At 38.2% G+C, this 22,228-nt stretch overlaps 1 protein-coding gene and 1 long non-coding RNA gene across 2 annotated transcripts in view; one reads left to right on the top strand and one right to left on the bottom strand.

Annotated features, from left to right (window-relative positions):
- Window positions 1–22,228, top strand: part of LOC118419293 (coiled-coil domain-containing protein 138-like) — an 88,084-nt gene that overhangs the window by 27,364 nt on the left and 38,492 nt on the right. Inside the window, exons 15-16 of the mRNA XM_035825639.1 lie at window positions 2,831–2,882; window positions 9,747–9,885. Of these exons, the coding sequence (XP_035681532.1) occupies window positions 2,831–2,882; window positions 9,747–9,885 (191 nt within the window). The remainder of the gene's footprint in view (window positions 1–2,830; window positions 2,883–9,746; window positions 9,886–22,228) is intronic.
- Window positions 16,897–18,221, bottom strand: LOC118418929. The gene is made up of 3 exons (XR_004831561.1): window positions 17,827–18,221; window positions 17,365–17,448; window positions 16,897–16,953 (listed from the first exon to the last, which is right to left on the bottom strand). It is a non-coding gene; the product is annotated as an uncharacterized LOC118418929 (long non-coding RNA).

The raw sequence follows: 22,228 nt of genomic DNA, 5'->3' as shown, positions 1-22,228 counted from the left end.
CTTTAGAATAAATGATTCACGTGTTTTATCCATGCATAGGACTTTGTAGATGAAATACTCATCAAAACAAAAAAGCATAAAGAAAAAGTTAATGGATTAAGCAAGAAATAACTCTTCCATTTTATTACTATAATTTTATTTCATTGTGTTACTGCCCAATTTCTGTAGAATGATAAATTTGTGTTGAGTGTAAGATTAAATTGTTCAAATGTGAAATGTAGTTGTATTTATCTAGTAATACTTAATTGTAGAAAGATACATTTTATTAAAGTTTTATTGGCTGAATATCAGTTGTAATCTGCTTTCTATTAAGGTTTCTCGGTTGGCTAAATTGGCATTTTGACCTTACACTGTTTTCTTATTAATAGATTAAGAAAGAATGGAGCCACAACGAATGTTGATAGATGGGCATTAGAGAATTCTAAATCTGATTTTTTTGGGCCGAATTGATGACGTCATCATTTTTATTACCTCTGATATTCTTTTTTTCTATGACAAAATACAGCACTTTGGTACATACCACTGTAATGAAACTTCGTTTTTCGTTGCATAATGATGGAAGCTACAAACGTAGTGTTGCGCAAACTGATATCTACTAATGATCTGTAGTAATTAGAAAATGTTTGTTTTCATCTAATTAAAAAAATTAATTCTTAATAACTACAGATCGTTAGTAGATATCAGTTTGCGCAACACCACGTTTGTAGCTTCTATCATTATGCAACGAAAAACGAAGTTTCATTACAGTGGTATGTACCAAAGTGCTGTATTTTGTCATAGAAAAAAATAATATCAGAGGTAATAATAATGATGACGTCATCAATTGTGCCCCCAAAAAATCAGATTTAGAATTCTTTAATGCCCATCTATCAACATTCGTTGTGGCTCCATTCTTTCTTAATTCATTAATAAAAAAACAGTGGAAGGTCAAAATGCCAATTTAGCCAACCAAGATACCTTAATACATCGTGTAGATGTACATGTACAGTGTACATGTAAATCTAAGTTCACGACAATTTCTTTATTCAGTGCCTTGTAGTATTGTTGCACACATTATTTGTAATTTGATACTTTTTTTTACAGTCTGATGTACAGTTATTGAGGGTCCATCAAATGTCATCCACAAAATCTAATTTCTGTGGTATGAAAAAACATGCAATAAAGGCTGAGAAAACAAATGTGGGATTGTTGCACATCTTTGTCTGCAATTCGAAATGGGTTTCTTCTTTTTGTAAAACAGGCCCAAATATGATAATTACTAAGCATTCATGAAATGTTACCCAGGAAATCTGATTCTTGTGGTATGAAAAAAATGCAATAAAGTCCGAGATAACGAATGATTGAACCAGCTCCTCTGTGGGAAATCTGACATGCAATAACGGTTATCATTCCCCGCAAATAAGGCTTCTAGGTACGCCGAAAATTAATGACAGTCCGTGGTCAAGCCTGTTTCAGTAATTCTACCTCAGAATTACCCCCTTCGTCTGGGAAATGTCAGGCTGTCCATTACAAAGCCACCCTAAGCCCACAGGTCTGCTGTGACACATTGCTAAATTGTTTCCATAACTATGTCCATTTCTTTCCAATCAAGAGTTGTAAATCAGCTGAACCTGGGTTAGGGGGCCAGCAGGACTGGAAATGTCAGTGTGTCCATAAAGCAGACAAGTTAAGCTCACAAGTGATGGGTGTTCTGTTACAGGAGAACAGCAATTTGGATTTTTTTTTTCTTTTTACAAAACTTTCTGCATTCACGGCAATCACTGGCTTATGTGCCAATAATTTTTTTTTGCTAGAGACTGTTATAAATTTGTAGTGACACCATATTGTGTTTTGATAGATAAAACCGTTATGTGACAGATTTAGCATCTGAATCAAGGACTATACTCACAGTGATTTCATTTTACCTGGTACTTTTTAATATATAATGTTCTAGCATCTGAACAGTAAGTGCTGGTGTTTGTGTTAATGGTGTTGCTAGTTGGATAGGATCAAAACTTTTGAATCCATTCCAGAGAAGGGATCACAAACCACTAGACTAGACATTCATTCCATGGGTCAAGATATTTTTTACTAAGCATATCTCAAATCCCAGTTAGGTTGCAATTATCCATCCACTCATAAGAGTCATAGCAATATGGCCACAGTCACTAATTATTGATAGAATCTTGATAATTTAACCAGTAGGAATACCATTAAAACCCATTCAATGCTAAGTCTCCATGTAATTTTGCTTGAAAGTGAGGATTGACATTTTCGCTGCAAATCTCATCTTTCATCAAGTCAGCTTGTAGAAAATCTCCCATGACAAATAATGTCATCAATCATCAATTCATCATGATAATGTATACATTTAGTTATGGCTCTAGTGTTGGGGCCTACATTTGCATTTATAGTGTATTCAGATGTCGGATGCTTCAGCGGCTCAGCCCTTTGCTAACTCGGCTCATAGCCAATCAGACCAACTCGGCCCAGCACTGTGGTCAGCTCAGCCCAACACCCTAATCTTTAGAGAATCATGGAAATCTGTGGCATTAGACATACAAGTTAGACTAGTACAATGTTTGAATGAATCTTGAATCTCACACAAGACTATGAGTTACCAAAGTTTTTGTCAAACAAACCAACAAGTGACAATGGTCCCTTCCAATTTTAGCTTTGAGTATGCTGGTTGTCCATTTTCATAATGATGAATGCTAGAGCTCTTTTTTTTAGTGACAAGCTAAAACTAGTAAAATAATGATACATGTAGATAAAGAAGTCACGACAACAAGAAGTCATAATGTGTTTCAGCAGAAAGTTGTTAATCCATTGCTAATTGCTCCCCCTGCAGGCTCTGATGGGAAGTGCAGTGGACGTTCTTCTCCAGTTGTCAACAGAGTCAGGTAGGCATGATTTTCTTTCATAAATGATTGTACAATCATGTATAACTGTCAGAATATCTATAGTACATTGATTTCTTAATCTTTGGGTCAATGCATATGGGAAACATGATCTGTGTAGCTACATATAATGGGACCAACAAAAAGTCACTGCAGCCCAGGTAGCCCCTATGCAGAGGTGGTCTTACCTAGTAGTATCCAACTGTATTATAGCTCCCGAGTCTATTCTGTCCTCTCCGTATTTGCAGAGAGGACAGAAGAGGTTTGGGAGCTACATTTTGTATAATGCGGCTGGATACCAGGCTAGAGGTGGTCACTAGTTCAGGTTCCGTTTGTTTGTGCAGTTTGATTTTGACCCGTACTAAAGTGGGACATGTCCCACTTGGAGCATGTCACATCATTGTGAAAGCTTTCCAACAGAAATTGTTGACCAAAAATCATCAGATCGTAAATCATATTGATTTTGTCTGGTAATGTTGACAATAATTATTTAAAGGATTGCTCTATTTATTTATCAACCACTAGCATTAGAAACAAACTATGGATATATGAGACAAAAGCCCTTGAGATGTAATTAGGGATCAGGAGACAAAATAAACACATCTTTAACTTCATAACTCAATGTGACATATGTTTGAAAAAATGACTTCTTCTCAAAGAAGTTCTAAAGAGAACTTTCCTGTCCATTGATAGGTATAGGAAAAACACAATAAAAATTGATACAGGATAGTCACAACATCATCACAACTACCTTTTTAACACTTTCAACATATTTCTTTCCAAAAGAAGTATGGTGCATTCAAACACTAGATGTGGCGTCAGGTTTGCATGACAGTTAGGGTGTTTGGCCCAGACCCCAGAGGTCCTGTGTTTGAATCCCCTGATATGCCACTGTTTCTAAAGTATGGTATTTGATGGCAGCCAGCCCATCCCACTCCTTCCACTGCCTTTTACCTCCTCAACCAAAGTCAATTACCCATTTTACACCTGGATGGAGTGACAAAAGTCATATAAAGGGCCAAGCACCCTTTCAGTTATGCCAATACAACACTAGCCTGGGTACCATCCAATTTCTACCGGGGCTCCTTACACTTGCTGCCCTAAAAAAACTAGAGTTCGGCGACCTCATACCTCCATGAAAATTTAGAGCTTTCGTAAATTTCATGCAATTGACTAGCACATTAACATAATTTATGCATGGTATTGTTCATCATTGACTAACGTACACATGTCACAATTATAAAATTCCCATTATTAATCATAAAGCGTTTTTGCAATTTTTACATAAATCATGCAAATAAGTTCCTCATTACCATATTTTGTATCTGCTTATATTCCACCTATCATAGTTAACATGTGTTACATTTATTGAAGTCCAGTTATTGAAAACAATGGAATTACACAATTTCCTCATTAATCATGCAAATTAAGTCCTCATTTGCATAAAATGTATATCATTATGAACATATTTGCCTAAGGTACCCGCATGCCTAGTATGATGCCAATCCATCAATCCTTTCTGCAGTTATCCTCTTTAGAATGTCTTGACAAAAACGCCCCTGCAGTTCCGCAATTAAATGTTAGGGGGCTGAAACCTGCCCCACTTTGTCATGACACTGCAAGCTATCTACCAGCCAAATGTCAAGACCATATCACATCCAGGACAAGAGATACATTGAAAAAACTGCCATGATATAATATCCTCATTAATTATGCAAATGTACTCCTATTTTGCATAATTAGTATTTAATCTTGTACAAAATTGTCTAAGGTACCTACATACCAAAAATGATGAAAATCCGTTGTTCCCTTCTTGAGTTATCCTCGTCAGAAGTTTTTGACAAAAACGCCCCTGCTATTCCCAAACTAGACGCTAGGGGGCCCAAACTTACGTAATTTTTTCCTGAGCACAAGAGCTATTTAATACTTAAAAATCTTGACCATAGCATGTTCAGAACACCGAGATAGCAAAACCGGAAGTTGCGCTGCAGTACCAAGGCCACACACCAGGGGGCCCAAAATTGACCTTGACCTTCGTCTTCCCAACCCCTACCTACATACCAAATATCATCGTAGTCCATCAAGAGGTTCTCAAGTTATGATGACCACAAATATGCGGACACACAGACACACACACAAACACACACACAAACACACACACAGACACACTCAAAACTATACCTCCATTTTTTCATGGAGGTAATTAGGGCAGTGGGTGTAAGGAATCCCAGTAGAAATAGGATGGTACATACATAGTATACATCATCGACCGGAGGTCGGGACAAGGCAAGTACATATTTCAATCCATAGGGCCCTATCTAACATAGCTTGCTCTAAATTCTCAAAATCAAGTCTCTAGTTAAAGTGTCCGTAAAAGTCAAACTTGTGCAATGTACCCGGCCACTTGGTTTCCATAGAAGAACAGAAGACATTAATTCCTGTTTTGCTAATTTCAAAGTCCTTTTTAGGACACATGATGTAGGATGGTATCCTAACACAACACAACAACACCCGTCCTCTTAAACCATTCATACTAATGACACAGCACTTGTCCCAGAAAGCTCCCTTTAGGCAATGAATGACACTGGAATCTTCACCATTGACAATACAAATGACTTACCCAACAGCCAGTGGCATGTTTAACACTTACAATCTGTGTGCCTCAGGCCTGAAGACAGACTAATCTCCAAGCAGATGAATCAATCAGGGGGTACTGTAAATGCAGAAACTTTCGTGGTGGTTTAATGTTGGCCATTTTTGCGGTGGCTGCTTCACTGCGAATTTAAAACCACCACAAATATTTTTCCATAGCAGTAAGAGACTACAGTGCATGGTGCTAACGCAGACTTAAAACCACCACGAAAAGTCCTTTTTCCCACTACCGTGAAATTAAATCCCTGCGGACTTAAATGCATTTACAGTATTACATCCATGAAAACTGGAGAGAAATGTAAAAATGCAGAAAAGGATTATATAAAACAAACAAAATCCTCATATGCATGCTTAGAATCAGAGCTGTCTCTGGGAACTGTCCCTCTGTCCTGTGACAGAAATTTGCTCATTGTGATGGCTTCAATTTAATCCTGTCTGTTGAAAAGATCTGAACTCCGTGAGATGATACTGATAGAAATGTAGTTTCATAAGCTTTAAATGAAGCTTTTACAGCGTTTAGTGACAACATGGGCTCCTAAACAATGAATGGGACCAAAAAAAGACAGCCCTGGCTTGGAATCTACAAGACAGACAGTCACAGACCACTTTCCTGCCCCGAGCATTTACAGACTGTGAGAATTTACAGCGGTGTTGTAGTCAGGATGAAATGATACTGATAAAAAATGTATTTTCATAAGATTAAAATGAAAGCTTTAGAACAACAAATGACAACATGGGTCCTAAACAATTAATGGGACCAAAAAAAGACAGCCCTGGCTTGGAATCTACAAGACAGACAGTCACAGACAGCTTTCCTGCCCCGAGCATTTACAGACTGTTAGAATTTACGTCGGTGTTGTAGTCAGGATGAAATGATAAAGTGTGTTGCTTCCTGAAGACTTCCTGTTCCTGTGTGATTACTGGTGTATAACACAGAAACTGGACATGCTTCCGACAGGCGAGCCTTCCCACCTGTTTCACTGGCACTGTCTTCTCCAACACGCAAACAATTGGATGTCATTTTGTCAAAGTAGAGGGTTAAGAGTATCATCAAATGTGCAAATTAGTACCCCGAATTATTAAATCTCATCTGTTTATGTGTCCTTGCCTGTGTTTGAAAATGAGGAGTCAATCTTGTATGTTGGTTTAGCGTAATCCTAGTATTCTATGCATTTCTATGTTTATACGTAGCTCCAAATGTAACAACTTGTACTTTAATGGTCAGTTGGATCACAGTCACTTTATTTCTTTCAGCTCTCTTTTTAATTTTTGTTAGGGAAATTGTTTTTTGCCTCTGAGTCTGAAAGCATGTAAATTTGAATCATTAAAAAAATTGCTGATTTCAACATTGTGCTTTCAATTCTTAAATCAGTAATGTTTAAGTTTGTAGCTGCAGTGAACATATCCTTGAACAATCGTGCATCAAGCACAAACTCCCAAGTAAAAACAGTACAAACTCTTATAAGTGTTCAGACTTTGAGTGAGGCTTGTGTCTCTAGGTGAAACTACCCAAAAGTTGTGAGCATTAATGGCAGCTCTCATATAACATTTACCCAACACAAAGGTCCGCAGGAAATGTACCCTTTTAAAGGTCACCTCGGTTCACCCCTGCTTGTTTAGACACAGCGGCCGTCATATTGTCCCATCATCTAGAAATTACATGCCAGCCACTGATAAAGTTCTGTTGTCACTTGGTATTTGGGAAAGGTCCAGGTTGTAACCTCGGAGAGTGGTACACTTGTTTTTTGTCAGGCATGATTCATTTCGTCTCCGCTGCCCTCGTGTGTAGGGCTCGGAGTGATGCGAGAATTCATCAACTTGTAGTTTAGATGATTTGACAGGGCTGCGTAATTCTTGTTAGAACAACTTTTGGCTTTGGAAGGAAACTTAGTTGACGTTTCAAGGCTCCTCCGGATCTGCTTGTGAGGAATTTTGGCTCGTACGTCAGTAAGTCAGGACTCAATCGTCTGTTTTTCTTCAGTTTGCGAATCTTGGACACTACCCCAAGTACTAGACAATGTCTATCTTATAGTTATAAAATCCTGTCTTTTTAACCAAGATTACCAACCTGTGAGTAACTCAACAAGCTATTGATGGGTTGTTATATCTGGTACGTATTGAGGAAATCATTATGATAACTTTTTTTTTGAAATTCAAAATCTTCAGTCTCCAACTCACATGTAGTACATCATGTAAATAGGGCTGTGAAACAAAACATCATTATATTCTTTTTGAGTAACAAGTCGTTTCTTTGAACAACCTCTGATGACTCCACTTTTAAAAGCTCCAAGCGCAGCCCATATGCCATTACCTCATGAATCCTGACACGATGGACAATATAAGTTATCAATCCCTCGTGGTATTTACAACGTTCACACCGGTCAGGGTCGTAGCCTGTCTCTCTTATTAGAAGTCACGACTGCATACATGTTATATCTATCCATAAGTCAGATGTCATCAATTACATCACATCAACGTCACCTGCTTACCTCTAGCCTTTCAGTTCCAATCATTCCATCATCATCATATCAATTTCCCTGTAGGCTTTAGATCTGGAAATTTTTGGATGATGGAACATTTTGCTATGTGCTAGTTTTGATATGTTGTACTGTGAGTGTCTGTGATGATCACTGTAAATGAAGTTTGATGCAGAAATTTCAGGTTGGTTTTGATTTTAGTTGTAAGACCCATTCTTTGTAGACATCAATTGTGACCTCTCTTAGTTGCAGTGTACCTTGTACTTGTACTAAGTTGTAGTAATTGAGCTGATAAAAACTGAGATGTGACTGTGAGTGTGAGTGCGATAGAAAGGAGATGGCAACAGACAGATGTACATGTAGCCTATGAAACAATGTTTAAACTTAGATGCAAACTAACAAAAGTTGTTTTGTTGTGTTTCTATTTCTCCCTGCAGCTGTGTTACTCAGGCTCCTTGACAGCTGTAGCAATTAATAGAATTTATGCTGTAGCAATTAATATAACTCCCGATAAACATACAAACAAACATTCATGTTGTTTTCTGTTGTTCTATTCCACCCTGCAGCCGTGTTACCCAGGTTTCGAGCCTGAGGTTTCTGGACAGCTGTAGCAACGAGAGCTGGTTCCGAGCCTGTGCACTCCTGCTGATTCATGTATCTCCCAATAAATATACAAACAAACAAACAAACAAGCAAACAAACAAACATTCATGTTGTTTTCTGTTGTTTCTATTCTTCCTGCAGCCGTGTTACCCCGATTTCTGGACAGCTGTAGCAATGAGAGCTGGTTCCGTGCCTGTGTGCTGTTGCTGATATCTCCCAATGAATATACAAACAAACATTCATGTTGTTTTCTGGTGTTTCTATTTCTCCTGCAGCTGTGTTACCCAGATTTCTGGACAGCTGTAGTGATGAGAGCTGGTTCCAAGCCTGTGCACTGTTACTGAGAACTCCCAATAAAAATACAAACAAACAAACAAACAAATATCATTCGTATACTTTAGTGACATTTCTATTTCCCCCTGTAGTCGTGTTACCCAGGTTTGTGGACAGCTGCAGTAATGAGAGCTGGTTCCGTGCCTGCTTGCTGTTACTGATATCTCCCAATGAATATACAAACAAACAAACATACAAACATTCATGTTATTTTCTTGTTGTTTCCATTTCACCCTGCAGCTGTGTTACCCAGGTTTCTGGACAGTTGTAGCAATGAGAGCTGGTTCCGAGCCTGTGCACTGTTGCTGAGAACTACCAGTAAAAATACAAACAAACAAACATTATGGTGCTTAAAAGACATTTCTATTCCCCCCTGTAGCTGTGTTACCCAGGTTCCTGGACAGCTGTAGCAATGAGAGCTGGTTCCGAGCCTGTGCACTGTTACTGAGAACCCCCAATAAACAAACAAACAACTGAACAAACAAACATGTATGTTCATTTTATTTACTGGTGTTTCTGTTTCCCCCTGCAGCAGTGTTACCCAGGTTTCTAGACAGCTGTAGCAATTAATAGAACTCCCAATAAACATACAAACAAACAAACAAACATACATTCATGTTGTTTTCTTGTGTTTCCATTTCTCCCTGCAGCTGCGTTACCCAGGTTTCTGGACAGCTGTAGCAATGAGAGCTGGTTCCGAGCCTGTGCACTGTTACTGAGAACTCCCAATGATCCCAATGAATATACAAACAAACAAACAAACATTCATGTCATTTTCTTGTCTTTCTATCTCTCCCTGCAGCCGTGTTACCCAGGTTCCTGGACAGCTGTAGCAATGAGAGCTGGTTCCGAGCCTGTGCACTGTTGCTGAGAACTCCCAACCTGGACATAAAACTGTTGGAGAAACTCAGCATCATCCTGCAGAAACTCTCCAAGATCAAGTGAGTCAGCTGATTATTCCTTCTTTGTTCTTCTCCACGTCTCTTAATCTTTACTTGCACCTAGAAGGTACTAATTTGTGTGATTGTGTTACTATTGAGTGTGTGGTTGTGTGTGCATGCATGCGTGCATATGTAGTTAAGTCAATAGAAATGTGACATTGCAAGTTGCCTTTTGAATTTTACCATCTCGATTTTTACCTGCACCCAGAAGGTATTATCTTGAGCAATTGTGTGTTTATGTGAGTGTGAGTGTGTTTGTGCGTGTGTGTGTACAGTGTAGTTAAAAGTCAATCAAAATATGGCATATGATTGCAAGTTGCCTTTTGAATTTCATCAGCAAAATAGGATATAATTCCACCATATCTATAATGCAAACTGTCAAAAGTTGACTTATACTCAGTGGTCCAGGAAGGAAAGTTACAACTTGTGATTCATTAAGTTGAAATGAGGTTTCAGCTAATGTATTAGGGTGTCAAACCCTGTAATGATGTTATGTAACAAGTATTTTAGGACACCTAATTAACTAGGCAGTAGAAGGACTGACATTAGGGACTCATGGATTATCCTCGTTAGTGTCAAACACTAATTAGAAAATTGATAAGTTGGAATTCTACTAATTAACCCTCTGGACAATGCTTCAGAGGAAACTTTTAACCATCGGCTTTGATGAAAAACTTTGTCGTAGCTTTAACCTTTATAACTTATATAAGACTCTATCAAATCAATTCAGTACTTTTCATACATCAATATTTGGTACAATATTTTCTCAACAAAAGACCTTCTAGATGGTCACAAATCTACAGAATAATGCAAATACATTGTACCTTTAAGTTTGCAGTGATCTAACCTCGTGGTAAGAAGAAAATGGAGTGAGTGTGGTGGGTTTTAGTGAAAAGTAACACTGAGTCACGGCAAAAATCGTACATGAAACCAGTCCTTGATGAAACCAGTGCCAATATTTCAGGAGTTACAGTATCCAGTCAAGGAATCAAGTAATGGTTTAGACTCACCAAAAGGTACTGCTGAACAGGCAGGCACAAACTGGGTCACAATGCCATCGTCTGCACATCTATCAATATTATTTTATTATACAGTATTTTGCTTTATAATCTGCCTGTCCATTCAGCATCCATTCCTTCATTCTTCTATCCATTTACTGTAAATGCATTCAAGTTCACGGAGATTTAATTTCGCGGTAGGGGAAAATGGACTTTACTTTGTGGTTTTAATTTCGCGGTAGCACCATGCACTGTAACTCTCTTACTGCCAGGGAAAAATGTTTGCGGTGGTTTTAGATTTGGGGTGAAGCGGCCACCGCGAAAACCACGAACAGTTAACCATCATGAAAGATTCTGGATTTACAGTATTCTTTGATTCATGCCACTGGCAAAGAGTTGTAACAAGGAACATACAATGTAGTAACTGTTGTAGTTAAACCAGTTCTTGGGTGTTTCTCAAACTGGTCAGTCTCCATTGTGATAATTACCGGGTACACTAATGAGCAATTGTAACTTACCGTTAATTGATGAATGTGACAAGTGTCAATTCTTTGATGGATAGTCTTAATCTTTCTCAGTAATTGTAGCATTGACCAATAGCACGCTTTTCAAAATGGACCTCCATTTCAAAGAAGCTCAAAATAGTTTTTCAAACAATGTTACAGTTATGTAGTGATTTGATAATGCAAGTATTCTAGTTTCCTTGCCTCTGCAACCATCTCACTTTCTTCTTCTTAAACATTCTTTTAGATTCTCCTTGAATATTTTGCTTGAATATGGAAGTTTAAAAACTTTTCCATTACGCTTAATGATCATTTGAGTTAGTCTAAAGAACAACCCCAAACAAACTGTACTTCTGTCAAAGTCACCTGATCCCATTTTCCTCTTAAATATTGTTACTTGCGGAAGCTTAAAAACTTTTCCATTGCTTAATGATCATTTGAGCTTGTCTAAAGAACGACCCAAAACACACCGTACTTCTGTCAAAGGTCAGCAGTCCCATTTTCTTCTTCTGAAATCGTGCGGCGCAATTGATCACGTTGTCACGGCCTAACGACCGCCTCGAAATGAAAGCTTATCAAACTTCCAATGATCCACTGCCGAGTCCGGGTAATTGACTGATTCCTCACTGGCTATTGTCCACGACGGCTCCCCTCAGCCCTCAGTCTTCCTCTATTTCCAATTCCGGGGGTGAGTCGGGTCAGGTAGATTCATTTCTCTCGCACCACGCAGCTAATCCTGGTAATTATGCCATCCATTTCTGACAGTTTCCAATTAGTGCATGACATTAGGCACAACTTACTGCTTCCCTCTCTTTCTCTCTCTGATCAACACTGTAATTTTCCTTTTGCCCTTTCGGATTGCTGGATGCAATCATTGGGCGGGGGATAAATCTCTTCTGATTTGTAAATCAGAAGACGAAATGTCGTTAGTCAGAATATTATGAAGTCTGTTTGGCAATTTTGTTTTAAGGATAGTTCGAAGTTTTGTCTTAAAAAGAGAAATTGCTGGATACAATCATTAGTTGGAGGGATAAATTTCTCCTGATTTGTAAATCAGAAAACAAAATTATGTCGTTAGGCAGAATATTATGAAGCAGAAGAACTGAAATGTTTAGTTGGGAGTTTTGTCTTAAGGAAAGTTGGAAGTTTTGATGCAATCATTGGTTGGAGGATAGATTTCTCCTGATTTGTAAATCAGAAAACAAAATTATGTCGTTAGGCAGAATATTATGAAGCAGAAGAACTGAAATGTTTAGTTGGGAGTTTTGTCTTAAGGAAAGTTAGAAGTTTTGATGCAATCATTGGTTGGAGGATAGATCTCTTCTGATTTGTAAATCAGAAAACAAAATTATGTCGTTAGGCAGAATATTATGAAGCTGAAGAACTAAAAATGTTCAGATGGGAGTTTTTGTCTCAAGGAAAGTTGGAAGTTTTGATGCAATCATTGGTTGGAGGATAGATTTCTCCTGATTTGTAAATCAGAAAACAAAATTATGTCGTTAGGCAGAATGTTATAAAACTGAAGAACTGAATATATTCTGTTGGAATATTTGCATGTGTGCATTACACAAGATATGGACTGTCCATAACACTGATTCCACTGTCTATCCCCTCCTCGGTGGCTGAGGAGTCCTTAGTCCTCATGTAGTGCCCAGTCTGCTTGTTGTGGATCACTCGGTCTCCGTCACTGAAAACATATTAAGAAAATTGATGTTTGATTGTAAGTATACTGTAAATGCAGAAATGTTCGCGGTGGATTAATGTTTGCGGTTTTCGCGGTGACCACTTCACCGCAAACTTAAAACCACCGCGCACATTTTTCAATTATGATATTAGACTGCAGTCTATGGTGTTACCGCGAACTTAAAACAACCACGAAAAGTCCTTTTTCCTGCTACCGCGAAATTAAATCCCCGCGAACTTAGATGCATCTACAGTAGTATAATGAAAGTCAATGAAAGAGTAAAGAGTATGATAGAAATGTAAATGAAAGTGAAACAAATCCAATAAACCATTTATTGATGATTTTGGTAAATCATCTGATTTGGATTTGATACTTGGTTGTATGTACAAAATGTACATGTACAGCGTACTTAGATGAATTCTCTTACTTGCATTGCATTAATATATTATGTACAGAATGTATGTCCATGGCACTACTTAAAAGCAATACAAAGTCATGAGGCTGATCTACACTGGCTAAAGAAAATCTAGATGTCAATAGATAGATAGATAAATTATGTAGATTGTATGAGAAGACCTGGTAGAGGCTACACTTACGCCATGAAGACCCCAAAGATGCCCAGTTCAGAAAAGGATGGCAGCAGTTTGGGCTCCTGGCCAGCCTTGATGTGGTAGTTAGGTACCACAGCAGGGTGGATACGGTCCATCACGACGTAGGCTGTTCTCTCCTCAGAGTCTCCCAGTTTGTTCAGGAGGGTCCTGATGTCCTCTCCAAAAATGTTGTTTCCTGTCAAAAATGTCCAAGCAAGGTTAGAATAAGTAACATGTAAGCTAAAGGTATCCCAATCATCCTCAATTGATGTTTTTCGAATAGCTACGAGTAGTGCAATCTGGTAGGTTAAAGGGTACTGCGGCCCCATGCCCTGTGTCCCCTTACCTGGAGAGCAGAATGATCCTCTCGCAGGCATAAAATTCTGATTGACCAGGGATGCTATTGTGTAACATGTGGCCACAGTTCATTTTCTTTTCTTTTCTTTTCTTTTCTTTTCTTTTCTTTTCTTTTCTTTTCTTTTCTTTTCTTTTCTTTTCTTTTCTTTTCTTTTCTTTTCTTTTCTTTTCTTTTCTTTTCTTTTCTTTTCTTTGGAATAGGCAAAAATCAGTGCGTGCACGGATGTCATCCCTAAAATTAGGTCACTGTGGCCTTTATTATTGATAAAGTCTTAGAGATTCAATAGGAGTTTGTTCACTAGAAATGATAGTTCCTACCTCCCCCTTCTCTCTGTGGCTTCATGACGTAATCTTGAGGATTTGTGGTTGCCATCTGTACTGTCTTATCTCCCTCCAAACCCTGAATGATAAAGAGAGATTTACTTCAGTCTTTTTACAGCAGTTTTCATCCAGCCTCCTTTGACTTCTTAACATAAGGCCACACCAATTTAATTTCTTGGTTCACGGATTTTTTCATAAAAAATATGGAGCGAAAGGGCGAAATAAAAATAAAAATTGTAAAATGGTTGGGGTAAAGGTAACGGCTAATCCAAAACATAAAGAAAAAAAGTTTTCAGCTTGAAAAAAGTACAAAAACAATATTATTGTACAGTAACAGCACCTGTACCCACACTTTAAGGAGCTTATAATATAAAGGCCAATTTGCTACACCAGAAAGTTGGTGAATGGTTTCAGTAATTGTGAAAATTTGCTGAATGGTAATTTTTATTATTTTTTTTCCAAAAAATAGGAGCGAGCGAATCCGTGAACCAAGAAATTAAATTGGTGTGGCCTAAAGCAGTAAAACATTTTTCATTTGACACACCTGGTCCAACTGCTGTATCAGTACCAGTACTGTAACCTAGTACTAGTAGGTTCTCTCATACCAGCTTCTGTATTCTGTATACTTTAGCCATACTTCCACTCGGCGTAACACACCAGCTTCACAAACACGTTTCATGGCAACATCTGGTTACATTACACTGAACAACCTGTTGGATGCCAACCAGGATGCCTCTACTTAACTTGGTGACACTGATTCCCATTCCACGATGGAACATGCTCATAGAAAAGTAAATCTTGTATACACGAGTATCTCGGCTTCATAAATTGTCAAACAGTCTGACTCTTAAAAGTTACAAGACTCACCATCTCCAGTGTGTATTGCCCAGCAAAAGTTGCCCAAAAGACTCCCATTCCACAATCCAACATGCTTGTAGAAAAGTAATTCTGTCTAAGCTTCAAACAAGTCTAGTATAACGATATTATAACAATACTCACAATCTCCAGAGTGTATTGTCCAGCAAAAGTTGCCCTAACCCTGTCCACAGCCTTCGGGTCGTCCAGAAACCTCTCCAGCACACCCGGCTGGGCTAACTCCTGCTGCACTTTCTTAGTCCCTGCCAGGTGGTAGGCTATACAGGGGACCTTGATGGCTCTGGATCTCTCCATCTTCAGACGGGCACTCCATTCCTGTGTAACCCAATTATACATTGTATGCATCAGGGAAGCTCATCTGTGTTGGTAGCAATCATAGTACTGTAAATGCACTTAAGTTCGCGGGGATTTACTTTCGCGGAAGCGGGAAAATGGAGTGTTCACAGTGGTTTAAGTTCACGGTAGTGCCATTGACTGCAGTCTTTAGTTAATGGAAAAAGTGGTCACCGCAAAAACCGTGAACATAAAACTACATGTACCTCAAAAATTTCTGCATTTACAGTACAATGCTAAACTTTCTTCCAACACAAAGGTGTATACAGATCAAATTTTCAATGGCCACTGTCGTCTTCTTCAGGATCAATACTGATGACCAATCAAATAATGGATACTACTACTACTACTAATCGCTTCACAACGTAAATGGTAAACTCACAATTAAGTTTAGCACTGTACTAACACATAGTTGTGATCTACTCAGATGTGTTCAAATCTAGATTTTCTGGAAATACACGAGTTTACACTTTTTGGATTTTTAGACTCACTGTCTGTCAGACTGCTTTCTTTGTTAACATTTGGAGAATTGGATCCATTCAAAGACTCTACTTTGCGCTGACACACACCACATTCAAACTCATTTACAATTTAGCATGTTGCAACTCATTTAGTGTGAACTGAAATCACATCATACAACATTTAGTCAATATGAAGACTGCATTTTGCTGTATCTCACCTTTGATGTTGGATAGTGTTCAGGGGAGTAACCAACTCTAAAATAGGCAACAGCAACTTCTGACCCACGTCTGTAAGAACAATTGTTTGAATGTTTGTTTGTTTGTTTGTTTGTTTGTTTGTTTTATTGAGATTTCCATTTATATACAGCTTACACTCTTCTTTCTGGAGTCAAACATTGACTAAATACAAATGATAACATTTAAAACTTATGCAACAACCCAGAAAATGAAACATACAATGTTGAAATGGAACATTCAGTAATCAGTGTAGTCAACGTAAAGGAAAATACGGAAATTAAAGCTGGAAAATCATTTACAGCTGTAGCAAAATAATTCAGATTTGTTGCCTCGTAGCCAAAATCAACTTGAAAGCTTAGACCTCAGCAGTACTAGTAGTCCCTGATCATCTTGGTATTCATATGGTAAATCAAAATTGATACTTTTAAGGTTAATGGCCAGTAACTGATTCCTAAGATGACCTTGTTATTTCCAACATACTAAATCATTTTTTGAAAGTGTTCACATGCCATCACATTTTTCTCATTTATGGATGTTTCAGCTGTCAACAAATCTGTATATGATGATCAATTTTTAAGGATTGTGACAGAGAGCACAGTGCTCTGCCTTTAAGTTTATACTCACATGAAAAGTGTTTTGTCTGGTTTCAACTCGCCCTCCTCTTCTATCTGCCTCAAGTCGTACCTCTTCACTGTAATACTGGGGTTTCTAAGAAGATAGAAGATCACATTATTATATAGACTGTCCAGGGAAACTTCTCTCCTGACACAGCTAATACCCAAAGTAGAAAAATATAAAACTAAAGAAAACTTATCCCGAAGCCCCACCCCCTGTTCAATCATGGTTCTATTTCAAACACCTCCATCAAAAACAGCACTAGTAGGACAGAACTGGCCACTGCCGCTATTTAGCTGATAATACAGACTGATTTGGGTTTTAGCCGAAAGAACGGGCCAAGATGATATGCTACCTTCTTGGGTGATTGTATTTCATCGATTTGGCATTATACAAAATCCATAGAAGACCTAACATTGTTGACAATCTTTTTTTCTTCCAATTTAAAGATATTATATTTCTTTGGAGGGTTAAAGTGTCGCTGTTAAAGACTTGGCTTCGTACCTTTCCATTATGGTGAACTCCATCAGTCGCTGGTTGAAGACGCGGCCACATCGCTCCTCCTCAACTACAAACACGATGATGGCCCTGAGAGACAGTTTGAACACAAACAAGTTAAAATTGACAATTTGAAATACAAAATACTTTTAGAACATTAAAGAGCTATCTAACACCCCAAATCGTGACCATAGCTTGGTCAAAACGCGAGATATCAAAACTGGAAGTTCCACTGCAGTACCAAGGAAAATTGCTAGGGGGCACAAAATCTAATCATTTCCAGTGTTTGTCACACCCCACCAACACACCAAGTATGAGACCAATCCACCCAGCCGATCTTAAATTATCTTGTTGACAGACACACACACACACACACAAACGCTAGTGAAAATGTAACCTGAGGTAATTAGTAGAATCTGATGTAAAATGATATTCATGTAGTATACAAAGAAAGAAGTGAAAACATACTTCTTGGACCCATACTGCTCCCATGCTGCAATTAAGCCATCCACATTCTGGTCCAGAGCTCTGTTATCTGGAATCTGTTGAATTAATGTAGCAAGACTGTAGAGTGAGCAGTTAATACACCGAACACAATGGAAACACAATCATGTAACTCTAGTTCACCTTTATCCACGGGTTAACCTATATCCGTTGTTGTTAAAAACAGGGTATCTAGGGATATCAAGTAGATGGACAGTGGATTCAAATTGCAATATTTCCGAAATATTGTCATTTAAAACCACTGTCTGATAACGACGAATATACATTTAGGTTACCCTGCGGATCAAGGTGGACTAGCGTTACATTTTACAGTTCAAAACATGGAACTGAAATGTAAATATAATGTAATGATTGACACAACAAAAAAATGAATGAATGACTTATGATTTGATAAGTAATGATTATTAATGAATGTAAAATGTAAATATAATGTAAAATGTATATAATGTAATGAACAAAAAATAAATAAATGAATGACTTTGATTTGATAAGTAATGATTATTAATAAATGATAATCATGATACTTGCATTCTTGTTCATATCAGTCAGACCTAGAAGCCTCAGTACATGCCTAAGGATTAGATAATGGGTGTAACTATATGTGGATGATTGATGTAATAAAAAAAAACTGCACTTGACACAATTAGAGGAATAGTTACATACACAGTAGTGAAACTGTGCTACTTAGAATGATACATCTAAGTCAACCTTGTTTGTTACAAAATAACTTTGCTACAAATAAAATTTGCCACAAAACATTCATGAAGAAAGGAGGAAAGAAAGGGAAAAAGAAAAAAGAAAGAAAGAAAGAAAAAAGAACTAGAAAGGCCGACATTTGCTTGAGAGCAAATACAGCATATTTCAGCCATCTCCCTCATGCAACAATAGGCCTTGAGGTCGTTGACCCCTTTGGCCATTGGAAAATGACCCAAAAAATTCCCAAATATATCATTTTAAAGTGTTCCATGCCAAAAATTATACATGGGTCATTTGGATAAATATCTAGAGCACCCCTTTACCAAATTTCGGGTCATTTGGTTGTAAAACGAGGGAACAGGAGCCAAAAATGTCCAATTTTTGTCTAAAAATGGCCATAAAATTGCAATATTAAGCATTATGTTGTACTGTATGGAAAAACTGTTATTGAATTCATGCGCACAAAATTTAAGGGTACTTTTATACCAAATTTCAGGTCATTCGGTTGTAAAACGAGGGTACAGGAGGCAAAAATGTGCTTTTTTTGTCAAAAAATGGCCAAACATCGCAAAATTAAGCATTTTGTTGTACCGTACACCAAAACTGTTATTAAATCTGGGTGGGCATATGATCAGGGCACCTCTGTACCAAATTTCATGTCATTCGGCTGTAATACCAGGGTACAGGAGCCCAAAATATACATAAAAATTGACAAAAACCTCAATAAAATCATTTCAAAGGCAGATATGAAAAAAATGAAAAAAACGCCTGAGGGTATTGGCTTACTCTACCTTTGTGCCAAATTTCAAGTCAATCGGTTAAAAAACGGCGGAGTTGATTCGATTTGAAGATTTGGCAGGAGAAAGAAAGAAAGAAGAAAGAAAGAAACATTACGAATACAATATATTTCACCATACCTATGGTATGGCTGAAATATAAAAAGAAAAACTAAATCAAAGTTAGAAAGGGAGAAAAAAAGGATGCAGAAGAAGTACTACTCTAAAGGAAAGGAGTGGGTTCAATCAGAACTCTACAATGAATACTACTCTAAACCAACACAGATAGAGGAGCTTTCATTCTTAAGACCATACTTGTGGAGATGGGCAATCTTTTCGCCGAACCCGGCCCCAGTAACAGCAATGGTGTTGATCTCTGTCTGCTTGATTTGTAGCTGCCCCGTGGCAGTGTTCTGACTGGTGTCATCAACACCACTCTTACTGGTGGAACCCAACAGGTAGTCTGATCTGTATATTCCCAGACGAATCGGCTACAGACATTTAAAAAAAAAATTGAACTTAAAGGTAAATGACAGGATTTCACTATGAAAGGTTGTACAATTTTTACGAAATTCGTACAAACTGGAAAGCAGAGAAACTGCTAAAAGCAAAGAGCAATGAGTCTTATAATTAAAAACCAACAAAACGCTTAATGTAAAACGTTTTAGCTAAAATTCATAGTATATATTCCCCTAAGACGTGAAATGAAAGTCTTTTCTTGTACATTTATGCTCAAACAAGCTAAGTAGTGATAAGGCACTATTTGATATAAGAAAATGGTATCATGCTACATCTACAGAGACTACTATATACATGCTAGTATGTGTATGTGCAGGTTACCAGATTTTGATAGATGTAAAACAAATGCCTACCTGAGCCACACCTTCCTCCTGCACCTGCTCATAGATGCTGAACAGCCTAGCAGTGAAGTTGTCCACCTTTATAACACTGCAATTTAAAATAAACATGGAAACATATCTGACATAAGGAATTATAATGCCATGCAAACTTGATATCATCGTTACACTTACATACATACACACATTGTAAACTGAAAGTCACACATTGAGCATACAGTGTATTTAAGAACCCAGCACAAGTTACCAATAACTGTTACAGCAGTAGTAAAATGTCCTGGTGGTGTGAGTAGATCTAACCTATCGGTCTGGTCTTTTACAGTCTATACTTACATGTAGTGTACTTTGCCTTTAGCCTGTTTGTTATTGTTAATTTTTGGTTGGGGTGACTACTCTTTCTTTGCAGCCAGGGGCTGAATTGCAAGGAGCTTACAATAGGTGGGGCTATATGTAAATCGCAAGGGTCTGAAGCAGCTGCCATTTGGTGCAAACTTAGGTGATCTCTATACGACAGTGCAATTGCCCCAGGTGCGGCCATAGGACTGTTGGTTTTAAACCACTCACACCAGGAAGGACCCCTACTCTTTTTTATAATTGCAGGGTTTAACAAGTTTTCTAAAATTCACCTGTCCTATCAGGCAAGTACATGCAAAATTTACTTGCCCAAACCAGCTTTCTGCTTGCCCTAAAATTCAACTAACATTTTTCACTTTTTTTCGATGTGCAGCAATGGAATTCTTTTATTATGGGTCTATTTTTGGAAAAATCTTGCTTGCCCGATCGGACAAGTGGGGAAGGACATTCACTTGCCCGATGGACACTTTCACTTGGCCGGGACAATCGGGCTAGTGGACTTGTCCAAGCCTGAATTGTGGTGGATTCTTTGATGTGCTTTGAAGTGTGGCTCTCCCAAACACAGGACCTCCATTTAAAGGCTGTTTACTGTTGAATGTAAAATAGAAACAAACAAACAAACAGGTGGTTCCCCTGACCTCCTGAGACACCCGGTGAGGAACTCCCTGTCCTGGCTGACCCTGTGTACCAGCAGGTGGAAGTCCTGCTGCACTGCTTTTGCTTGGTCAAACAGGAATCTGGGAGAGAAAAAAAGAAATAAAAATTATTCATTGTTAAGTATTAATAATAGTAGATGGTCATCATAACTTGTACAAGTGGCCACCTCTTCATTATACTTTGAATGCATTTAAGTTTGCGGGGATTTGATTTCGTGGTAGTGGGAAAAAGGACTTTTCGCAGTGTTTTTAAGTTTGTGATAGCACCATGCACTGTAGTCTCTTCCTGCCATGAAAAAATGTTCGCAGTGGTTTTTAAGTTTGCGTTGAAGCGGCCACCGCGAAAACTGCAAACATTAAACCACCACTAAAGTTTCTGCATTCACAGTAATATGCATAGATTGTGCTATAGAATTGCTTTAACTGAAAACTAAAAACACTGAAAAACTACTGTAAAATTAATTCTACGTAGATTGAAGGGGATTCAGAATACCTTGGAACTGGTGACGGCAAAAGTGCAAAACGTTTGAAGCTATAAACATCGCGGGCGTCGTCATGAGCGCTTGTCAGAAACGCCACCCCATTCAGAATCGCCCAGTCCTTCGCAGAGGAAGTTAGGTTATCCAGGGTCGATGGGTCCAGTGGTAGGGGTACAACTGGCTCCATCGGAAGTGCGACGACTTTCGAGCTTACTTTCTTCTTTCTTTATTGACAAAGACACAACTCATTACACCTAGGCAGCTCGCGCTGGTAACACTGACCCACAAAAAGACAGACACACACAGACACACACACATGTTTACGTAACATATTACACAAAATTCCTTACAATGAACATTAGAATAACAATACAATATGAAATAATCAATAATCATAACCAATTAGAATACGCGCCCCTGGTTTGGGGTACCGTAAGCCTCAGACAGATCTGTGGGGCTGAAAGGTGAAATGGAAAAACCCAAATAAAGTACGAACCCCTTCGCCGCCAACAGACCTTGAACTGGATAAATTCAAATTTATGATGTTT

This window comes from Branchiostoma floridae, chromosome 7 (genome assembly GCF_000003815.2).
Source record: "Branchiostoma floridae strain S238N-H82 chromosome 7, Bfl_VNyyK, whole genome shotgun sequence".
Lineage (NCBI taxonomy): Eukaryota > Metazoa > Chordata > Leptocardii > Amphioxiformes > Branchiostomatidae > Branchiostoma > Branchiostoma floridae.
The sequence above is the reverse complement of the archived record's forward strand: the minus strand, read 5'-3'. Positions and strand labels throughout refer to the sequence as shown.